The sequence below is a fragment of the Aspergillus clavatus genome, genomic scaffold (genome assembly GCF_000002715.2).
Source record: "Aspergillus clavatus NRRL 1 1099423829798 genomic scaffold, whole genome shotgun sequence".
NCBI lineage: Eukaryota > Fungi > Ascomycota > Eurotiomycetes > Eurotiales > Aspergillaceae > Aspergillus > Aspergillus clavatus.
In genome coordinates, this window is record NW_001517101.1 from 2,076,283 (window position 1) to 2,097,825 (window position 21,543).

Genomic DNA, 21,543 nt, shown 5'->3' on the forward strand with positions numbered 1-21,543 from the left:
ACCTCCGTGGATAAGGCCACAGTGAAGCGATGCCTGACCCAAAGTGTCATCAACAGGCAGCGTCGTTTGATACTCCTCGAGAGATCGCAGGAACCAGCCAGCATGAAGAATAGCATCTTCTCCTGACTAAGGATCGGATCCATGCGCAGCAACTCCCAGAACATCCACTTCTAGCCATACGAATCCTTGGTGGCCAATCGCGATGGCTCCCATGGTGGGCTCGGGTACCACTGCTGCATCCGCGCGCCATCCTGCAGCAATGACATCGCGGGTGCGTTGCGACGCACTTTCTTCGTCCGAAACAGCAGCCACAATGGCATCTCCGCGCAAGGTACGGCCACTGGTTTTGATTGCTGCAGCTGCGGCTAGAGCAGCAGCCGGACCACCCTTCATGTCGAGGCTGCCTCGTCCAAATACCACGGCTTGGCTGTTCTTTTCCCCCAGTTGGCCAGACAATGGCTCATGTTCGTAACTGGTCAAGCTGACTGTGTCGATGTGGCCGTTAATCATCAACGACTGACCTCCACCACTCCCACGCAACACTCCGCCAATGGACGGGCGGCCTGCCACCGGCTCGATGCGGTGGTATTCAATCTCACGGTGCGCAAACCATGCCGAGAGGTAATCGGCAATCTCACCTTCCCCAGCTCCATCTGCCCCGGACAGCGTAGGATTAGCGGAATTGATCTTGGCCAGCTCCTGTGTTAAGCCAACGGCGTCTTAGGCTGACACATCGCGAGGAATCGCATATGGGCGAGCGCCTTCAGTGCTAAGAATGACTACCACTGAATCGCTTTTGAGAAGTGACTTGGCCTGTTTGCATACTCGCAGCTGGCGAACAGCGGCCAAAGATGCCCCTCCACAGGGTCCAGCGGGTACAGAGTGCGATGCCAAATATGCTACGGCGCAGTGACTCTCATACGATGAAACCGTGATCGCAGCATCCACTGCTCGCTGTAGGTCCGGCCAGGCCGTCATAGACACTGTACCGCAGTTCATTCCGTCCATGATTGTCGAGGATGTCTTGACCGCCACCTTCCTGCCTGCATTGAGGCTGGAAATCAGGCAAGGCCCACTGTCCGGTTCGACAGTCACCACCGCACTTGGGGGACTGCGCGACTTGCAGTGTCGCACTACAGCATGTGCTAGACTGCCCACACCGACAGGGGTAACGGTAATTGTACTTTGTAGGTCCTGCTGGCCTAATTGCTCATCGATTTCACTCATCATCGTCGAGTATCCCTCCACAATCCACGACGGAACCTCCTCGTACCCTTCAAATGCAGTATCCTGAATAAGCAACCCACCATGAGTCTGCTGCGAAACATTCCACGCGTCTTGGACTGCCTGGTCGTAGTCTCCTCGGGTGATGATCACATCTGCGCCTTCTGAAACGATGCGATTCCGCGTCCCCTCGTCCATCGAGCGAGGAACAAAAATTCGGGCCGTAACACCTAGGTTCTTGGCCATGAAGGCTACCGCGCGGCCATGGTTTCCTTCGGTGGCTGCAAAGAGCTTTATTGGGTGTTCTTCGAGGCTATGTCGAACTTGGTCCAGGGCCGCTGTCGGTGCCAATCCCAAATGCGATGCCACAGCACGGAAAGTACCCCAGGAGGCGCCCAGAACTTTGAATGATGGCAGTCCGAAACGGTTACTCTCGTCTTTGGCAAACACTGCCTTGACACCTAGCTCGGCTGCAAGCTCAGGTAAGGATACAAGAGGAGTGGGAGCATAGTTGGCTAGAGAGCGGTGGAATTGACTTAGACCGTGGATGTCGGTTGGGATGCAGCGCTCAGTGGCAGCATTGGGGTTGTAGTGAATTCGCCTGCGAGACATTTTTTTAAGAATATGTCTTCACGCATTTCATCAACTAGAGATGCATTACAGATGAGATATGGAGGGGTAGAATTCTGGTGGATCATTGGCGCCTTTCCGCAACAGTAGGAGTGAGCGCCTTCCACCAACATTATTGGCTGTGAAGAAACCTTTTGGACCACGACAGTCAAGATCTTGGTCATGAAGGGTCAATTTGCTAAGTGATGATAGAATCCGCAACTGAATAGTGTACAGAGATACTGCTAAGCCTACTTCGGACTGGGAATAGTTGACTTGATCACTGGCTGCATGAGCCTGAGGTTCGACTACCTTGACAGTCCGCCTAGTCTGAGTTTTATCTCGAATCGGAAGTAAGATTATATTGTAGACGACAATTTTCTATGTTATTTTCTCCACAAATGTTGTTCTGTCAAGTACGTACACCTTCATCCTGGGCCTTCTTCTGGTCGTAGTGGACAACCGCCTCCAAGAGTGTCTGAGCACCCAATGCACTGTTTCGACTTAGCATTAAACATCAGTGAAAACATAGGGACTGCGTACCAGTGTTCTGGGGTACAGTATTCAGTTGGATGATGACTGACACCATCGCGACACGGGACAAAAATCATGGATGTTGGGCAGTGATGGCTGGTATAGACGCTGTCATGGCCAGCGCCGCTAGTCATGTCCATCCACTGGTTACTGCCGACAAGATGGTTGGCCGCAGCCCGAATAGATTCGATACATCCTTGGTCGAACTTGGTAGCTGGTGAGTCAGTATCCAATGTCCAATCAATTCTGACTCCTTTTCCATCCTGAGCGGCAATGGTATCGAAGGTCTGTAGACATTCGTCCCGTACTGCATGCACGACATTGTCCTGCGGGTGTCGAATATCGCGGGTGAAAATCACCTCGGAGGCTACAGTGTTTTTAGATGCGTTCGAGGGAATCTTCAATACGTCTGTTGAAGCCAACGCGTCATTTTTCCGGGCAATGTCGTTCGACGCCGCAATCATTCGAGAGGCTGCAAGCAAGGGGTCCCGCCGAGCACTGAAGGGTGTCGTTCCTGTGTGAGCATCACGCCCCTTGATAGTGAAAGTAAGCCATCTGTATCCTTGCGCACCTTGGACGACGCCGGTGGACCGACCAGGATCTTGAAGAATAGGCCCTTGTTCAATGTGAAGCTCAAAATGGGCTGCGAGGGGGGACACCATGTTCGAACATTCTATATCACCAAAGAATCCATGTCTTTCGAGCTCAGATCGCATTGTTACCCTCGAATCATGGATATCACGTAGATCCCATGCCTTTTCCAGGGGGATAGCACCAGCCCACACGCCCGACGAGCACATGGACTTAGGAAATGGGCACCTTCTTCACTATCTATAGATTAGATAGTGCCAAGTGAAGATGATTTGGGCGAGGCAATCCCTACTTGGTCCAGTTCACCAATCCGACGTCGTAATTGGTCTCCAATCCATGCTCATTCATCGTTCTCAACACTTCCAGCCCGGCCATCACCCCTAGAATGCCGTCGTAACGCCCTCCTCAGGGCTAGGTATCAAGATAGCTACCCATCGCGATCATAGGGTTGTTCCCCTTCGAACGTCCACCCCTACGCGCGAACATATTTCCTATCTGGTCCATGGACAAGACGCACCCCAGCTTTTGGACTTCCGATGCCAGCCATCGTCTGACTCGCGCGTCATCATCATCGAGTGTCAGACGAGCCATACCCGTGTCCGTGGGCTTCCCGGGTTTCTGATTTAACACTTGCCTTTGTAGACATAAGAAAGTAACCTACTCCCGGTAGCGATGCGCACTTCCCCATTCGCACGTCTCGTGTAGCGTCTGCCATAGTCGGTTGGCGTTGATTTTGAAGCCTGATCGAGCAGATGTTGAGAGCTGTTGGGACGGTTGGGTGAGGACTCGGTGAACGCGCTTCAAACCGTGCATTTTTGTCCGATGTTCAGTTTTGGATTAGAAGGATCACACGTCGCTGATTGTTATGCTTGATGGAGGGTGTTGGGGGCAAAATCTTGTATACGCGAGTTAAATTTTCCAGCCTGGTCAATCATGTGGACGGACGCCTTCTGCGGACAGCGGGGGGGATTTTCCAGAGAGGAGACAGGAAACATCACGTATCCACCTTGTCTTGCGTGATCTTGGATGTTCAAGTGAAAGTGGAAGTGGATCGAACATCAACCGTAGAATTTTCCTCGCAACCAGGGATTGTAGTGACAAAATGAAGTGGCAGGTGAAATGGAGCGCCTTCCAGCAACATTGGCCAGTGCAGTGCCGAGTCTGGTGGCTTGAGACATTAAGTATCATTGAACACAAGCCTTGGATCTCCATATTGTGCCTCTAAGCCTGACAAATCAAGAATCAGATATCTTCTTTTTGTCTCCCTCATAGCATCGATGGCCAACACCTTCGATACCCACAACCAGTATCAGCATCTCGGCCACCTGCCTGTTGATTTCCGATGCCTTGAGTCGTCCATCTCTACCGAATATTTCCAAATCCAGCTTACCATACCTGCCTCCGGCCTAATCTCATAGAGTCGTGAATTGACCATGGTTATAGTTGAAGTAGTAGTGATAAATGGTATGACGCGCCGACCTCATGAGTTGGTGACATACTCTCCATCATCTCGATATGGCGAAGGCGTTAGCAGCGAGGACACCCATTGCATATCAGGCGATAATTGAGCTCCCACTAATCATGACTGTCCAGATCGAGACACAGAGGAATAAGCGTAGATACCCCTTTTTTTCCAGCGAATGTAAACGTGGTATGGGAGATTCTGGTACCCAGCTGTCTACCGGATTCAAGGAAGAGCCGGTATATAGTATGGAAATGATCCACTTATGATGCGGCTTGATAGATGTTTGTAGACGAACGGGTAATGCAACCCATGGTGAATCCTGTAGATGGCAGTGTCTGTAAAGGGGATCAACAGCCGATATTGCAGTATGTGTACAATCCAAACGGTCACTCCGAGGGGAAGTCATGAAGCCTAGTGTATCCTCGCACTTCGGCCAGGAAGAAGGGGGTGGGGACATTGGAGAACGAAAGCGGCTGAAGCAAAAAAGAATAATTAAATTCACTACTTAGCTATCTATGATGGCGACTACTGATTGCCCTGGATCCACACAGAGACCGTTGATGCCGTCGTATAGATCATGAAGATGAATCCCACCAAGACCATCGTGAGATCGCCGATCTTAGCCAGGGGAGATTTTGCGACCGCCTTAAAGTGCAAGTACGCTGGGTAGATGTACACCAGAGGCACACAAGCAAAAGACCCGATCAACGAGACAAACTTGTCCAAGTCAGCAGCCCCAGCAGCCGAAAGAACTGCACATCCCAGAACAATCGCAGTTCGGAAGATGTTCTTCTTCCACTTGATAGAGGGATCACGCTTGCCGGAGATCTGGCCAAACAGTTTGCCCTCCATGATCCGCACAGCCGGGAACAATTGCACAGGCACGCCGATCAGAATTGCCATCGAGTAGAAGAACTGCATAGCGTTGACGAACTTGTCGCCCTGAGGTAGGTTGTTGATGACCTCGATCTTGGTGTCGGAGCCGAAGGCACCATAGGAGAGAGCGCCGACCGCGGTGAAGAGGACGGTAATGATGAGCATGACAGTGTAGAGGAGACCATTGAACTTATCCGGGCATTTCATGGAGGACTCAATGGGAAGGATGAGTCCAATGCCCTCAAACGTGAAGATGCAGGAACCGATAGTCAGGGTGAAAGACTCGGGGTTAAACAGCTCGACACTCGGGTGTAGGCCATGGCGGGTGGCAATGGTTGCGATGTCGTAGTAATATATGTAACCAAGACCCGTGAGAATGAAGATGTCCGCTAGAAGCGCAGCTGGTCCTAACTTGGAGATGTTCCGAATGAAGGCCAGTGGAACCAGAACGGGCAACTGAAGCGCAATTAGAACATTCGTCGACATGAAATTCTCCGACTTGTCAGCCGCCGCCAATAAAACCGCACGGACATTGTCCGCCGTGAAGATGATGCCGGTGCAGACAAAGCCCAACTGGGAGATGGCGATGGATGCCAGGATGAGAGATCGGAATCGCGGTCCCGCAATACGTTGGCCGATATCGCCATAGCCACCCCCATGCCCTTTCCGACATTCCAGCAGCAGATGAAAGCAAAGACTTGTCACCGCGGCGACCGCCACGAGAGCGATGGAGGAAAAGACGATACCACCGTTGCGGAAGGCCTTAGGCAAAAAGATAATACCGGTGCCGATGAATGCCTTGAGCAATGTGAAGAAGGTCTTGACTTGAGAAGCATCTCCGGGACGCGCTACGCGAGTCGTCCGGCGCCGACCCAGCAAAGGTCTCCGCTCAGGCTCCTGCTCAATATCCTCCGTTATCGCCGATTCGTCATCCGTCTCTGCGAGATCTTCGCCAGCGAAACTGCCGTACAGGTCGAGGAAATCCAGGAAGGAAGGGGTGATGCGTGCGTTGCTGGTCCAGCCATGCTTATGCTGCACGAAATGACGACGAAAGCTGCCTGGTTCCTGGGCCGCGACGCCCTCTTCGATGGCATCATCAGGTGGCCGGAAGGTGTGGGAGAAGCTGGCGGATCTCTTGTCCTGCAAAGCTTGTTTGGCTTTGGCTTCGATCCGGTAGAGATCGCGATGGATGTCACCTCCCAGGAGCTTGAGAGAGGATTGTGGTTCAGGCGTATCTGTGCTGGAGGAGGCTTCATTGGCAGCTCGAGATTGGAAAGGAGACTCCTCATGGAGCGAGCCCGTGAATTGAGGATGTAAGTGTTGAGATAGAATCTCGGCTTCTCGCTGATCGGGATCCTGCTCCCGCCCTGGAGACAAAGAAGAGGAAGAGGAAGGGTCTGCCATCATTAGTAGCTGATTGACAGTAGTAGTAGCGAACGATGTTCAATTAGCAGATTGAGAGCCAGTCAAGGAATGTCCCCGAGTTCTATTGATGGAACGATGAGTCGCATAGTGCAGAGACGACCGAAAAGAAGGCAATTCCGTTGTCTGTAGTCAAATTTTGACCATGAATGATTGATTCTCTTCCCTCTTTTCTTGTCTTTCGTTGTTGTTGAGGAATCTCGATCTTTCTACGCCACCAACCACATGACTTGTGGGCTGACTCAGCGACATTGCATAGTTATGTGCACAATTCGGGACCAACTTCTCTGACGTCTTTTACTCTCTACAACGACAGTGATGATATTCTCGGTTCAACAATATTATTAAGAATCCCAGCTCAATATGTCATGAGCCCTGGGACGATTCCACAATCCGAAATGTTGTTATACCCTTTCTCTTCTCTCGGAGGGGGGCAGAGTTTGGAGGACCAGACTGTAGATACTCCCTGCCGGGGGCTGGAGGGTGTCATGATTACCGCTGCAGTCGGGGGAAAACCAGAAATCACTGACAAGTAACAAGGAGGGAGGTACCTGGCTATCCGTCTCTCATAATCTGAAATCTCATGGGGAAATCATGAAGGAGGATATCTCCCATCTAGGAAATTCTGGATCGTGATGATGAGCGGTGAAGTCATCACCAGCTGACTTCCCTTTATATTGGTAGGACATCTCGTGTATGAGGGCAAGCATTATTTGGACAGATCAATACATTATCATATCGCCCATTCACTACGAGGTAGTATGACAGAAAATAAACAAGCCGAACATCCTCCTCCTCCTTCCTCAGGCCGGCGCCGGTCGTCGGTGCTGCCCTCTAGTCTGCAGTTTCTCGTGGATCAAGACGAACACGACCGAGAAGTACGTAGCGACTGGGAGAATTCATGGGATCAATCGTAGGTGGAATCCCAGTTCGCGATCTGACACGCAGTCTTTTTTTTTATTTTTTTTTTTTTTTCTAACCTGCTATAGGGGTACGAATTCCGAGCTTTCCGACTTCCTCGAGCGGGTCTCGTCGAAAGAGAATCAGGGCCAAAAGCGTGATACTGGAGAGACAACTCGAAAAGGGTCCTGAATGACTGAGGTTCATTATTAGTCTTATAATGCTGGAAACATGTCAATGCCTTGGATGAGATATTCATATTCACTTCTTACGTGTCAAATAGTCCCAGTAATAATCCTATAGCTATGGTTCTCTATACTGAATCCTCTAAGACTGAGATAGATATGAATATATATACGGAGTATACATATACATATATATATATATGCACATTTGGTTTGGCCATGCACCGCCACACCAGCAAACTCAATTCCTTGTCTTTTCGACCTGTGCGGATGAACGCTACCCCTACTAAATACTTCCTCACTCAATTATAACACCATGAGCTGGGATCCAATCATCTTCAATACTGGCGTGCTCATCGCTAGCGTCTTCTTGCTGGATTATGGCGCTGACAAGTTCATCGACCATACCGTTATTGTCGGTCGTTCCTTGGGGGTGTCGCAGACGTTGATTGCTCTGTTGACAGCCGGCGCGGAGTATGAAGAGGTGAATACAAAATTATTATAGATTTGCTACGCATGTTGTGGACTGCAAAACTAACACTCGGATAGCTCGCTGTTGTGGTGGCTGCTCTGTTGCAACATCGACAACCCCTTGCGATGGGTAACCTCTTGGGTTCGACCGTCTCCAACATTCTTGGAGCCTTTTCGCTTGGTCTGTTGTTTGATCGCAATCCTATCGGATTCGACCGTAGCGCCAAGTTCTATGCTGCAGTGCTCCTTGCAGTCACGACACTATTCGTCCTACTGGCATTCCTCAACCAGTTGACCAAACCCGTCGGTGGCCTCTTGATCGCCCTGTTTGCCTGCTACGTGATTTCCATTTTCTATGCCATCTACCAGGGGTTTGCAGTTGCTCCAGCCCTCTCGGACAGCGACAGTGAGGCAGATTCGCCTCCGGATCCCGAAATTCCAGTAACTGAAGAGACCCCGTTGATTGGGAATGGGAACCAGTCTGCAGATTCCCCCGTGTTGTGTACCAGGAGCCTGTTATACCACACCACGCAACTCCTCTATGGCCTTCTAGCTCTATCACTCGCTGGATATCTTCTCTCTCACAGTGCTGCGACTATCACCGACTGTCTTCATCTGTCAGGCACTGTCTTTGGCCTTACCATCCTGTCCTTTGCCACCACTTTACCCGAAAAGTTCATTGCGATCCTCAGCGGTTCCCGTGGCCATGTTAACGTTATGGCGGCCACTGCTGCAGGAAGCAATATCTTTCTGTTGACCCTCTGTGCCGGCGTAGTAGCTCTTGCTGGTCAGACATCTGATCAGCTCGACACCTTTGTTCTGTTCGATTTGGTGGCAGTCTGGACATCTTCGCTGCTGTTCTGCGTCGTCGTGCTCCTCGGGTTGGGTAGGATAGCTGGTGTGCTCCTGCTGGTTGCATATCTGGTGTTTCTGGGGCTTGAGTTTACTATCTACCGAAGATAGTCTGCTCCCAGGATTTGTAGCCTAGTTATGGCTGTGTAAATTCCAATTAGTCGGTCGTTGTCCGATGTTCAACGGCTTCTCATGCGCAACAGGCCATGAAAGAGAAACTCTTGTGCTGAACTCGGCGAAAGAATTGTATTCCTTTGTGTTTCTTAGATTGCTCTGCATCAACCATGCAGCTAGTGGAACGGTCGTACAATCCTTCTCACTAGTGATAGCTATGCCGGCGACGGTCATTTTGACAAGTGTCCTGAAGCAGGGCTCGGCGATGAAAAACCAGCCACTTTGCACTTTCCATCACAAGCCCAAAGAGTCCTCTTTCTATCCAGAAGGCCCGGAATCAGCTTTTATCGGCAGTTTTTGGATTGATTGAGAGTTCAGAATGAGCTGCGGAAGAGTCTACCCGCTACGGCAGCCCAAAGGATATAAGCCGCCTGTGCCAAGATGGTTGGTCCAGTTTCCTTCGGGCCTGGAACGTGTATATACGGCCTATATTGGTGTACAGGATCGTGAAAGCTGTGCAAATGGGCAGCCGATTCACAACAAGGCATACCAGGACGCTGTCGAGGCCATTCAAACATGGATCACCGCCGATCCTTCCATCGCGGCCTCTTCCGTCGAACAATTTGAAGTCCTGGATGGAGATGATACGCCCGGGTCGACCGTGTGGGCTTGCTACTGGGATGATGCCGCAAAGTATGAGGCGAGTCTGCAGCGCCTCAATCTGGTGGCCCCGTTTGAACAACTGGACTCGACCAATCGCCAATCGATCGGGTTATGGTGTGAACGATTCACCACCCGGCTATCCCGCCTCGAAACGAACTATTCGGGCTCCGACTACCTACCTGGGCTGGCGCGCTTGCCCGGCGTCTCATGCCTCGAGCATACCTTGGCTACCTACTGGGGGTCGGCGCGCGATCGCATTCCCGATTCAGCCACTGAACTCTTTGAGAGGGAAGAGGTGGACGACCACGCACTAAAGGCTCGTTCATCGCCCGTGTCATTGAAGCATTATGTCGTCGGCACCAATCCCGAGAATATCGTGCATATCCGATCCGGCCAATTCTGGGCGAACTGCAATGACGATGAGACCAAGGCATACAAGGAGACCTTGGAGCCAGCCCTGCGAGCGGGCCTGAAATACCTGTGGGAGCATCCGGTGCAAACTGGTGCGTCCGGCTTGCGTTATCTTGCCAACCGTCCAGGACCTGCACAATCGGCGAACACGGCGCAAGATTCTAGAGAGACTTGTGTCGCCGGGTTTTTCCGCACGCTATCAGACCTGGAGAACTGGGCCAAGTCGCATCCATCGCATCTGGCCATCTACACCGGAGCCGTCAGACATGCCAAAAAATTTGGAGAACAGAGTTGGTTCCGCGCCTGGCACGAAATCGCGATACTCAAGCGAGGCGAAGCACAGTTCGAGTATGTCAACTGCGTGATTGAGGCCAATCAGTGCCATTCCGCAAGGTGACTATGGGGATTCCGACTTGCGGCTTAGGTGGTAATCAAAAATGACAAAATGACAAAATAAAATGATAAAATGACAAAATGAACAAAAATGACAAAAATGACGTGTCGTTTTGACTTTCCCCTTAGGTGTATGTCAAAAAATCTGGTCAAAATGACCAAAAAGTCAAAACGACACATCATTTTTAACATTTTGACATTTCGAAATTTCGATTACCACTCCTACATGATACACCACCCTTAGCCGCAAGTCGGAATGACCACCCCTACTTGTGGCCGAAATCTGGGTCAGGGGCGCTGTTGAGCTTCACAGTGGCATCGAGTCCTAGCCTCATGCCTAGCCTGACCTTGTTCGCCATGATAACTGGTAAACACCCATGGCCACCCAGCCTGGTGGCCCTCCTCCCCGTACAGCCTTGCTAGGCGAACAGAAGGCCACCGGAGCCAAGAAAGATTACTGGGTATGGGTATATAACAAGGCTTGCCTCCGTTGTAACAAGGAGAAGCTAAACTCTTCGGCTCGGGTCCGACGGCTAAAGATGGCTTCCAATCAGCAGATGACCCTGATGGAGCAAGCCAGACAATCTGCTACATTTGACTCGCGCATATTGACTCGCGTCATCCACGACGGGTAGGTAGTTGGTATTTTGTTCTAACCAAACACACGTTGACTGGTTCCCAGTGAGGCCAATGCCTCCTCCCGACGAGCAGCTTTCCGACGTGTGGAGTCGGCTCTAGGGCTAGGGGATACCATGACACTACCGCATGTCTACTCAGGGCTGGATCGCAAGGGGTTGTACTTGGAAGGTCTTCGTCGTGGGAGAGCAATGGTCGATGACATGATGCAATACAACCATCGGCATTTTGAGAACATGACGGAGCGATATCAAGTTGCCAACTCAACACCATACGGACTGAGCCTTCTGATATTCCGTATGACCATAGAGTTTCATGGAAACGCGGAACAGAAGCAACAATGGCTGCCTCTAATCGATCAAATGACGATCAACGGCTGTTACGCACAGACGGAACTGGGTCATGGTAGCCATCTCCGTGGAATTGAGACTACGGCCAGTTTTGACGAGGATACCGGCGATTTTGTCATTCATTCGCCAACCATCACTGCGGCCAAGTACTGGCCAGGGGGGTTGGGTTTAAGCTGCTCGCATGCCGTTGTGGCAGCCCGATTGCTCATTCGTGGCAAGGATTACGGCATGCACTGGTTCATCGTGCAGATTCGCTCTCTCGATGACTTTTCCCCTGCAGAAGGTGTTGAGCTGGGGGATGTCGGTTTGAAAATGGCCTATAACGGAACCTGCAATGGATATGCACGATTCAGCCATGTGCGGGTGCCACGCAGTAGTCTTCTGGCTGCGTACGCGCAAGTGGATCGCGACGGGTCGTATGTTCAGACTCTTCACGGCCAATCATTTCAGAAAGAACTGTACGCAGCCATGCTCGAGGGCCGGCGAATAATAATCCAGTATGCTGCATTTGGCCTTGCTCAGCCATTGACTGTGGCGACACGATACTCCGTGGTGCGGATGCAGGGCATGCCAATGTTCTCAGAGCCGAACGCTCCAGAAGTGCCTGTTGTAGCCTACAAATCTCAGCATTATCGCTTGCTGACGCTAATCTCACAGGCATATGCCCTTATTTTCGTTTCCAAGGAGTTTAATGAACAGTTCGGTCAAATCCAGAAAGAGAGAGCACAAGGCAACCTTGCCCGTCTCCCTTTCATACATGCGCTCAGCACCGGGTTGAAAGCCTGGGGAACGAGTACGGTGAACGCTGGAGCCGAAGAAGCGCGCAAGATGTGCGGCGGACACGGTTATATGGCACTGTCTGGACTACCCGAGATGGTAGGCGCAGCATGTGCCACAACAACCTTTGAGGGAGAGAATTATCTGATGTGGCAGCAATTGGTGCGATATCTTTTCAAGCAGGCCGACGCCATCCAGGCAGGAAGAGCAGTCGATGCCGATGTCGAAGAGTGCCTGCGCGACTTCGATTCATATCTCTCTCATAAGAAGACTTTCCACCTGAAAAATCTTGCAACAGACCAGCTCTGCCAGACCGCCACGCTTCTAGCGATGTTTCACCACCGCTTTTGCAGAGTCCATGCGGCTGCGTACACGGAATATGGTCGGCGAAAGAGATCAATGTCCGCTGCAGAGGCATGGAACCGTTGCCTGATGCGTCTACTGCCTGTAGCACACGCCTACACCGAGTATATGGTTCTCCAGGCATTCCAACGCCGAGTGGCCATGCTCCGAGAGTCCGAACCAAGTGTGTTCCCAGTTCTCTCCCGCCTGTCTGAATTATTTGCCTTGACGAGCATCATCACCCCGACACAGTCGTACTATACCACTTCTTTTACGGAAGATGGACTGTTGTCGTCGACCCAATTCGACCCTATGCGAACGCGCATCGATCAGATCCTCGAGGAGCTGCTTCCAGATATCGTGTCCCTCACGGATGCGTGGGACTTTACCGATGCAAGCCTGAGCAGTGCATTGGGCTGTCGAGACGGGAACGTATATGAGCGACTCATGAGCTGGACGAGGCAGCTTCCCGTCAATACAGAGAACGTAGCGAAAGACGCATGGGGGGTGGAAGGTGGCATCCGAGACCTGCTCAAGAGAGGGTCGCCGCCACTGAAATCGATGCTATGATGGATGAAGGAGACTACTTATAGCCACGGTCATCCTAGCTATTGTATTTTCAATGACAGCGAGCTTTTTTCTTTCGATCATCAGTCATTTCTATCTTGGTGTATAGAATCAAAATGGCTCTCAAGGGGCTGCTGACTTTCATTCTGTGGCTGGCGGTCTTGTGGCTGACCGGATATAGAATTAAGCAGGCCGCGGCTCGGGGTATTCGGGGTTAAGCTCAACGGGGCAATCGATCTCGGAGACTCGGGGGTCTTCTGATGGTCGGATCTGCCAAATGCCGCAACAAGAGTGCTGGATCTGATAATATTTATCAATCAGCGGGCCTCAGGCTGGTTGGTCCGGCTGTATATCCGTTCTGTGGGTGCCGACATTTAAATGAGTGTCCCCAGGATCGAGGGACAAATCCTCTTATTTCTGATCTTCTGTGTCATACCCCTCGCCCTGAACTGGACTTCTCCGACCAACATGGCTGTGCCTTTGAAGAATATTATTGTTTTGGGTGGTTCCTACGTGGGACGGGTATGTTCTCTAACAGCAACGGGATATCCATTGCGTCTAACCAGTCATACCAGGCCACCGCTCAGGAGCTTGCCCGTGTACTTCCAGCGACCCATCGAGTATGTTGTCAATGACCTTTCCTTCCACCTTGTCTGTCGCAGGGCTAATGTTGGTAGGTCGTTTTGATTGAACCGCATAGCCATTTCCATCATCTCTTTGCGTTCGTGAGTGATAACTGTCTCGCCTGAACCAAGTGTCTTCTTAACTCAGGATGGTGGACAGCCACGGTTCGCTATCGTCCCAGGCCAAGAACACAAAGCCTTCATTCCATACAGTGGCATTTTCTCCTCGGTCCCTCGTTCCTCCTCCCATGCCGTTGTTCAAGCCCGCGTGCTCTCGGTCTATCCCAAGTTTGTGAAACTCGATCGTCAATGGCAGGATTCGAGTGAAATTCCATATGACTATCTGGCTATCGCAACGGGAACTCGTCTGGCTCAGCCGGCGGGTATGAAGGATGATGATAAAGTATCATCCATTCAATACCTGCAGAAACACCAGGCGGATATCAAGAAGGCCAAGTCCATCTTGATCGTTGGTGGCGGCGCTGTCGGGGTACAGATGGCGACAGACCTCAAGGAGTTCTACCCGGAGAAGGAAGTCACACTCGTGCAGTCTCGGGCTCATGTCATGCCGCAATTTCATGAAAAACTACACGAATTGATCAAGAAACGGTTTGATGATTTAGGAGTTCGGTGCGAATTTCCAACGAGACCGTGTTATTGACAACGATCCGAGCTGATTGAGACTTTGCAGGCTGATCACCAATTCTCGTGTTACCATTCCGCCCGGAGGATTCCCCACGGACGGAACATTTGATGTGCAGCTCACCAACGGATCCAAGGTGTCGACCGAATTCATTATCCTGGCGACAGGGCAACGACCGAACAACGATCTCTTGACAAGCCTGACCCCTTCCGCACCGGGGTCGTTGATCAACCCACAGAATGGGTTTGTGCGAGTACGACCAACTCTGCAACTGCAGGATGAGCTTTACGGCAACATCTTTGCCGTTGGGGACATTGCCGATACCGGAGCACAGAAGGCAGCGCGGCCAGGATCCGTGCAAGCGGGTGTGGTGGCGCGAAACATCCAGGCGTTGATCGAGGGACGCGATGCGCAGGAAACATATACACCACCGCTAGCCGGGATTCATCTGACACTGGGAATTGTAGGTTTAGTGCAGTCCCACGGTTGTTTTTTTTTTTTGGTGCTGAACTCGTATCAGAAATTGAACGTCATATTCCGCAATCCGAACCCGGCGGAAGGGCAAACCGAGCCTTGGATCAACGAAAAGACCGAGTAAGTTTTCTGCACAGGTTCTCCTCCGCAATACGCTAATTCAAAGTTCCTTCAGTGGACGTGAGGATATGGGAGTGGAAGGCTGGTGGCAGAGACTCGGGGTGGAGGTGGAAAATCCTCGCTCGTATCATTTGTAGCCGCATCAAGGGGACGGGTGGTGATCATGTTGCCCGATGGAATGATACCCATTTGAAATGACATCAATGATATAAATCTGCTTGCAATAGCTTTTCGTCTAATATATACAAACCCTCTAAACATAGAGTATACAGCAAATTTCCGCCGTCCGTGTTGGTTTTAGAAGATATCCCGTTTGCAGTCCATCCGACGTTTGGCATCTTCGGCTCGTGAGAACACGGCAAACATGGGTTCGAGGTCACCATTCTCGCGACAGGTGTCGTACCATTGCGACCGCATGTCGTCCTCCAGACTCTTCTTGCCTGACAGGAAACAGACGTGATTGCACATGGCGCCCTTCATGGCATCGCAGGCCATTTGCGTCTTCTGCGTCGCAGTGGGGGCGTAGGCCTTCCAAATACCAGGTTTGGATACGGCGACATAGTATTGAACCGGATCGGCAGAGTTGGGATCACAGGCGAAAGCAAAGCCCCCGTTGTGAGAGACGATGGTGTAGCGACCCTCGAGACAATGATCGACGCACTCGGTGTTGGTGTTGCACACAGTTCCGGCCGCGTATTTCCCGGCCAGCACCGGCACGGTCAACAGGGAGACGGTCGCTGCCAATAGTTTCATGACGCGGATGTTTCTGCAGTCAGAATAGAGTTGATGTTAGTCAGAGAAATATCTTTGTGTCAGAGACATGGTGGGAAAGTTGGAGAAATATCTGTTACGTTATGCGTATGCGCCCATTGCTCCTCTGGGGAAGAACCAACCTTTTTTTTTTTCTCTCCTCTCTCTGCCCCGTCAATGTGGGGTTTTCTCTTGATCGAGTCGATCGATCGAGGGGGGAAGTAGTTGCACTCGGGGAGTCTCGGGAGTCTTTGGAGTCTTGGACACCTCAAACGGGACGGCGTGTCAGACAGCGCATACTTCAGCTGCGACGACTTCAATCGGGGGATGAAGATGAAGAAGGGTCCGACGATGTTGATCGCCCATTGCCGGTCACCGGTCGCTGAAAGGCGTCGACTCCCTCTACTAGTCCGCGTGCGCGAGGTTGATTTAGCCGAGATCACGTGAGATGTTCACCGGCGGCAACAAGCCATGAGATGATGAGACACAGCGTAGGAGTAGGTGAGTCGAGCAGAGGATGAAGAGGATGAAGAGGAGAAGGCCAGGTGCGAAGTGGACAGGATGTTTATGCAGGTTTCTGCTTGGTTGGGGCCGTTGGGTGACTGCGGAAGCCTCCATTATCGTTGACATCCTCGCCCGTTCTCCCACGGCCTAATCGCGTGGATCTTTTGGTCTTTCTCAAATGCTGGCATTAATTGATTCCCTAATGTACTCATGAGCATATTGTCAGTAATCAATGCTGGAAGACATACTGTAGAGGGTTTGTTGTAAGGAGAGAGCAAATTGGAGGCCCCAGTGTGGACAGCAGGTAAGCTATCTCCTGTGAGATATCTATCAGGATGAGTTCAATGTGTTTACTTCTCTGTATGATACGAGATATATGAGATCCAAATCTACTCCAACATTCCATTATCAACAGCCGGACAGATCATCTATTATCTATCCACTTGCTTATCTATCGCAGTACTTATCTACGGAGTCGCAGGAGCAGATCACCCCAGCTAGTGCTTGCTGGTAATCAATCATCCTGGGTTGTCTTATCTCCAGACGAGAGAATCAAAAACACCAAACAGGCACAAAAAAGGAGACACGTCAGGTGGTCATCAGAGGAATGGGGTTAAGCTCCCGTTGATCCGATTTCTCGAGTCTTGACTATTGGCAATTATTGAGCCTAATAGTCCAGGGCGATTTCTAGACCCCAAGCCACCTCTCAGCCATACGATTATTCTTAGGTCCAATCAGTATCTATCTAGTTACTATCTAGTCATTCTGAGTGAAGCTTGATAGCGTCGCCCCACAAGTTCCTGACCGACTTCCCTGGAGCCTTGACTCAAGGACAACCATCGCTGTTGACACTCCTGTACTCCGTAGAACTTTCAATTGACCACTTGAATCATGACCATCACAACATCAAGCTTGATAGCATCAGTGCTGGCTCTCTCAGGGGAAGTGTCTGCCCTCCAACTGCCTCTCTTCAGCTCCTCGGAGGCCCAGATTCCAGTGGCTGGGCAGGACTTGATCAGCTCCTCCGCACTGCAGAGCCAGGTCAACGTCGATAACTTGCTCAGGAGAGCCGAAGAGCTGTATCGCATTGCAGAACTTGGACAAGATGAATATAACCATCCCACTCGAGTCATTGGCAGCAAAGGTTGGTTCGAATCTCGAATTTATCCCCTCGAACCGAGAAACAAGTCAGCTCACGTGACCCACAGGCCATCTGGGGACACTGGACTACATCTACGCGACGCTCCAGGAATTTGACGACTACTACACCATCTCCAACCAGTCCTTCCCCGCCGTGACTGGCAATGTTTTGGAGTCGCGCCTGGTGCTGGGACACAGCGTTCCCGAGTCCGCCCTCCCCATGGGGTTGACGCCGCCGACGAAGGATAACGAGCCGGTCTACGGACCACTCGTGCTCGTCGCCAACCTGGGCTGCGACGCGGCCGACTATCCGGCAAACCTTACAGGCGCCATCGCCTTTATCAGTCGCGGCAGCTGTCCGTTTGGCACCAAGTCGGCCTTGGCGGGCCAAGCGGGTGCCGTGGCGGCGGTCATCTACAACAACGAGAAAGGCGGCTTGGGAGGCACCTTGGGCACCCCGTCGCCGCACCATGTGGCTACCTTTGGAATCTCCGACCGCGATGCGGCGCCATTCCTCGATCGATTGCGGCACGGAAAGTCGGTCGATGCCATCGCCTACATGGACGCCACGGTGGAAACGATCATGACGACCAACATCATTGCGCAAACCCAGGCAGGAGACCCCGACAACTGCGTAATGGCGGGGGCGCACAGCGACAGCGTGATGGAAGGTCCTGGGATCAACGATGACGGGTCGGGCTCTCTGACCTTGCTGGAGGTCGCCTCGTTACTGCCCCAGTACCGGGTCAACAACTGCGTGCGTCTGGCCTGGTGGGCGGCCGAGGAAGAGGGACTGCTGGGATCGGATTATTATGTATCGGTGCTCTCGGAAGAAGAGAACCTCCAGATCCGGCTGTTCATGGACTATGACATGCTGGCGTCACCCAACTTTGCGTATCAGGTGTACAACGCGACCAATGCCGTCAACCCGGTCGGATCGGAGCAGCTACGGGATCTGTATACCGAGTTCTATGAGGCTCAAGGGTTGAACTTCACTTATATTCCGTTCGACGGACGGAGCGACTATGACGCATTTATCCGGAATGGAATTCCCGGGGGTGGGATCGCCACCGGTGCGGAAGTCATCAAGACGGAGGAGGAGCAGCGCATGTTCGGTGGAGTGGCCGGGGATGCCTTTGACCCATGTTACCACCAGCTCTGTGATGATGTGGGAAACGTCAACCGGACTGCTTGGGAGGTCAACACTAAGGTATGTTCTTTCTGGCTTTTTTTTTTTTTTCGCTCTCTTTTCAACTTCCCATGATCACGTAGAAAAAGCGCAGTGATGGCTGACGAGACGAAAAAAAAAAACAGCTGGTTGCACATTCAATTGCCACGTATGCCCTGTCGTTTGAAGGGTTTCCGAAGCGAACCGGAGTCGCCAGCAAGGCAATGGAGGAGAAGCCGAGGAAGTATCGTGGACATGCATTGCTGTTCTAGCCGGCTAAGACAAGAGAGTTCACAGAGTTGGTTTGGGGATATGCAACGGTGCCTGTGCCTATGAGCTAGCTAGCTAGCTCACTAGCTCACTAGCTCACTACCGTACCTAGGACCTAACCCCTTAATCCTGTACCGTCATGTACTCAGGCCTAACTTCTCCCCCCCTAAGGTACTCTCATAGGGACTCCATGTAGCTAGAACAACAAATAATACCTCTTGGCTGTACAAAGAAGATGAGACCACCTGATACCAATCAGCATCCAGGAACGATGCAGCACCCAATTTGACCGGACAATGAGGAAAGAGCCAGGTCTGGGTCACTTGACGTCATCTGACCTGTGCCATGGAAACAATTACCTAAAAGGCCTCGTCCCAGGGGGGCAAAATGGCCAAACCAGGATCCCCCATGAGGCCTGGTGATGAGGCATTTCTGGGTCGCCAAGAGGATCCTCATGACTCTTAAAAAAATCTCTGCAAAGGCTCAAAGCACGCAAACAAATCTAGAACGGTAGAACCGTCAGATGATGGGCTTGGGAGGCAATATGTTACCTAACAGGAAAAGAGGATCCTGTCGAGGCCACACCAATCGGGTCGGGCCAAAGCACCACCGCCTCTTCGGATGCCGTCATGGCGGTGGGAAAAAGGGGAGAAAATGGATATCCTCGGCCCCAGTCGAATTAGTGGATTGTGGGGATATAGTGGCTAATCCTGCAGGTCGTAGGGAGATTGATTCACAGTTTCACTAGTCAGCTCGTTAGAAGGACGAAGGAGTAAGAATAGCAACATCCGTAGGGCGGATTTTTACCCCGGAATTTCGAATTGAGGACTGTATGATTCAGAAATCAGAATTTCAGATGCTTCTCCGTTCAACCGTTGGGTCCGCAATTATGCCATTTTATTATTATTATTCTCTATATAATATATATATATATATATATGGTTTCTCGGTCTGCCGATGTCACACTCACGTAGTTCTCTGATATATATACACATTAACTTCTTCTTCCATTTCCTTGGATCTCATTGCAGAACATAACATGATCAGCGGCCCTTCATCATCATCATCATCATCATCATCATCATCTTACCTCACACTCATCGTATTCCATACTCTGATACAACCATGGCGTTGGAAACTCTCCCTGCAGAGCTCAGGATCTTGATCCTGGAGTCCATGCCGGACGTCCAAACCCTCCATGACCTCACCCGTGTGTCTTCTACATACCGCAACACATACCACATCTCCCGCCGGACGATCCTCGACCGATTGGTCCGTGAACAATATGGCCTCATTGGCCTGGAAGAACCCATCATGGCCATCCAGTCGAGTGGTCTGCATGCCGAGAAGTCGGCCAACAAATCGAGAATCCGCGAGGTCCTGAACCGACAGTGCGTCGCGGCATCGATCCCGACCAAGCTGGACCCGGCCTCCAGTCTCGATCTCCTCCACCTGCACCAGATCTTCCAAACCGTCGTCGATTCCTTCTGCTCGCATACCCCCCACCGCCAGGCAACACCGTCGTCGATCGAAAAGGCACGGATCCTGCGCGCCCTCTGCCGCCTCCAGACATACTGCAACATTTTCGGCTCGCGCGAATGGACGGAGCCCACGGCCGATCAGTCGGCCCCGTCCGCATCCAAGAGGACCTCGTCGTCGACATGGTACAAGAACTTCACCATCAACCAAATGTGGCAGCTGTTCTTCAGCTCGCTGCCCTCGTGGGAGGTGGAAGAGTTTGGGTCCGTCTGGGTCCTGATGCGCAACGAATATCAGAGACTGTTCGACGAGATCCGTCAAGAGTTCTCTCGGACAGACAGCCGGTGGAAAGCCCTTCGGCCGGCGTCGTTACCGCTGGATCCGTGGGAGTTGTATCCCAGCGAACATGGTAAGTTCCATGGTTTCCCCTTTGGCGAACTTTCGATGAGGAGGCTCTGATACTGACGATGGAACACAGACGATCCAAACGACTACAGTCCTTACTTCAATCACCTCATCCTCCTCGGCCCTGCTTTCTTGCACAAAGTCCTTTCGCAACCGACCCGCGAAGATCGCTGGCGGTTGTTGGCCTGCAATGCCATTTCTTCCAAGTCCTCGTTCATGGACACAATCCGCGTTGTCCGGGATCCTGCACCGGAACAATACACGGCCGAGAAGTACATTAACGACGATGTCCTACAGGGTGTACGCATGGTTCCTGCCATTGACCAACCTAACGCGGGCTGGAAACAGCATTGGCACCGCCAGGATGTTGCCGACTGTGTGATCTTCACGCCCAGATCGAATGCCCCGCTCCCATCGACCCCTTCGGCAGAGGCTCCCGTCCGGACGTTTGGCCACTGTGAAGGCTGGGAATGGGGCTACGCGCTGTGGGAACTGTGAATTGATCACTTTTTGCCTCTTTTGTGTTCTTGTTTTTACCATTTTCTGATGACTGATGACTTGCATTATGGCGTTTCTGGGGATGTT

General features: G+C 51.7%; 10 protein-coding genes across 10 annotated transcripts, besides 9 other annotated features; 6 read left to right on the forward strand and 4 right to left on the reverse strand.

The window, feature by feature from the left end:
- Positions 1 to 126: 126 nt before the first annotated feature.
- Positions 127 to 1,836, reverse strand: ACLA_094640 (putative diaminopropionate ammonia-lyase; the record flags this gene model as incomplete). The annotated part of the gene is made up of 2 exons (XM_001273189.1): positions 127 to 699; positions 826 to 1,836. 2 exons carry the CDS (start codon positions 1,834 to 1,836, stop codon positions 127 to 129), a joined length of 1,584 nt encoding a protein of 527 aa, XP_001273190.1.
- Positions 1,837 to 2,245: 409 nt separating this feature from the next.
- ACLA_094650 (M20 family metallo-hydrolase) lies at positions 2,246 to 3,774 on the reverse strand (the record flags this gene model as incomplete). Its single annotated transcript, XM_001273190.1, has 5 exons — positions 3,620 to 3,774; positions 3,472 to 3,512; positions 3,251 to 3,362; positions 2,377 to 3,186; positions 2,246 to 2,327 (listed from the first exon to the last, which is right to left on the reverse strand). Exons 1-5 carry the CDS (start codon positions 3,769 to 3,771, stop codon positions 2,246 to 2,248), a joined length of 1,197 nt encoding a protein of 398 aa, XP_001273191.1. The 5' UTR covers positions 3,772 to 3,774.
- Positions 3,775 to 4,948: 1,174 nt separating this feature from the next.
- Positions 4,949 to 6,703, reverse strand: ACLA_094660 (putative amino acid transporter; the record flags this gene model as incomplete). The annotated part of the gene is made up of 1 exon (XM_001273191.1): positions 4,949 to 6,703. One exon carries the CDS (start codon positions 6,701 to 6,703, stop codon positions 4,949 to 4,951), a length of 1,755 nt encoding a protein of 584 aa, XP_001273192.1.
- A 968-nt stretch (positions 6,704 to 7,671) lies between these two features.
- Positions 7,672 to 7,696: a microsatellite.
- Positions 7,697 to 7,983: 287 nt separating this feature from the next.
- Positions 7,984 to 8,014: a microsatellite.
- A 108-nt stretch (positions 8,015 to 8,122) lies between these two features.
- Positions 8,123 to 9,240, forward strand: ACLA_094670 (sodium:calcium antiporter; the record flags this gene model as incomplete). Its single annotated transcript, XM_001273192.1, has 2 exons — positions 8,123 to 8,290; positions 8,356 to 9,240. The coding sequence occupies 2 exons, from the start codon at positions 8,123 to 8,125 to the stop codon at positions 9,238 to 9,240; spliced, it is 1,053 nt and encodes a 350-aa protein (XP_001273193.1).
- Positions 9,241 to 9,622: 382 nt separating this feature from the next.
- ACLA_094680 (phenylacetaldoxime dehydratase family protein) lies at positions 9,623 to 10,714 on the forward strand (the record flags this gene model as incomplete). Its single annotated transcript, XM_001273193.1, has 1 exon — positions 9,623 to 10,714. One exon carries the CDS (start codon positions 9,623 to 9,625, stop codon positions 10,712 to 10,714), a length of 1,092 nt encoding a protein of 363 aa, XP_001273194.1.
- Positions 10,715 to 10,751: 37 nt separating this feature from the next.
- Positions 10,752 to 10,792: a microsatellite.
- Positions 10,752 to 10,814: a microsatellite.
- Positions 10,815 to 11,087: 273 nt separating this feature from the next.
- Positions 11,088 to 13,385, forward strand: ACLA_094690 (acyl-CoA oxidase; the record flags this gene model as incomplete). The annotated part of the gene is made up of 2 exons (XM_001273194.1): positions 11,088 to 11,341; positions 11,393 to 13,385. 2 exons carry the CDS (start codon positions 11,088 to 11,090, stop codon positions 13,383 to 13,385), a joined length of 2,247 nt encoding a protein of 748 aa, XP_001273195.1.
- A 465-nt stretch (positions 13,386 to 13,850) lies between these two features.
- Positions 13,851 to 15,379, forward strand: ACLA_094700 (NAD(P)/FAD-dependent oxidoreductase; the record flags this gene model as incomplete). Its single annotated transcript, XM_001273195.1, has 6 exons — positions 13,851 to 13,904; positions 13,958 to 14,002; positions 14,060 to 14,107; positions 14,166 to 14,635; positions 14,697 to 15,242; positions 15,298 to 15,379. The coding sequence occupies 6 exons, from the start codon at positions 13,851 to 13,853 to the stop codon at positions 15,377 to 15,379; spliced, it is 1,245 nt and encodes a 414-aa protein (XP_001273196.1).
- A 160-nt stretch (positions 15,380 to 15,539) lies between these two features.
- ACLA_094710 (uncharacterized protein) lies at positions 15,540 to 15,995 on the reverse strand (the record flags this gene model as incomplete). The annotated part of the gene is made up of 1 exon (XM_001273196.1): positions 15,540 to 15,995. The coding sequence occupies one exon, from the start codon at positions 15,993 to 15,995 to the stop codon at positions 15,540 to 15,542; it is 456 nt and encodes a 151-aa protein (XP_001273197.1).
- A 1,392-nt stretch (positions 15,996 to 17,387) lies between these two features.
- ACLA_094720 (M28 family metallopeptidase) lies at positions 17,388 to 19,076 on the forward strand (the record flags this gene model as incomplete). The annotated part of the gene is made up of 3 exons (XM_001273197.1): positions 17,388 to 17,640; positions 17,705 to 18,846; positions 18,951 to 19,076. 3 exons carry the CDS (start codon positions 17,388 to 17,390, stop codon positions 19,074 to 19,076), a joined length of 1,521 nt encoding a protein of 506 aa, XP_001273198.1.
- Positions 19,077 to 19,139: 63 nt separating this feature from the next.
- Positions 19,140 to 19,171: a microsatellite.
- Positions 19,150 to 19,175: a microsatellite.
- An 813-nt stretch (positions 19,176 to 19,988) lies between these two features.
- Positions 19,989 to 20,014: a microsatellite.
- Positions 20,015 to 20,128: 114 nt separating this feature from the next.
- Positions 20,129 to 20,159: a microsatellite.
- Positions 20,129 to 20,160: a microsatellite.
- Positions 20,161 to 20,199: 39 nt separating this feature from the next.
- Positions 20,200 to 21,456, forward strand: ACLA_094730 (uncharacterized protein; the record flags this gene model as incomplete). Its single annotated transcript, XM_001273198.1, has 2 exons — positions 20,200 to 20,962; positions 21,032 to 21,456. The coding sequence occupies 2 exons, from the start codon at positions 20,200 to 20,202 to the stop codon at positions 21,454 to 21,456; spliced, it is 1,188 nt and encodes a 395-aa protein (XP_001273199.1).
- Between the last annotated feature and the right edge of the window lie 87 nt (positions 21,457 to 21,543).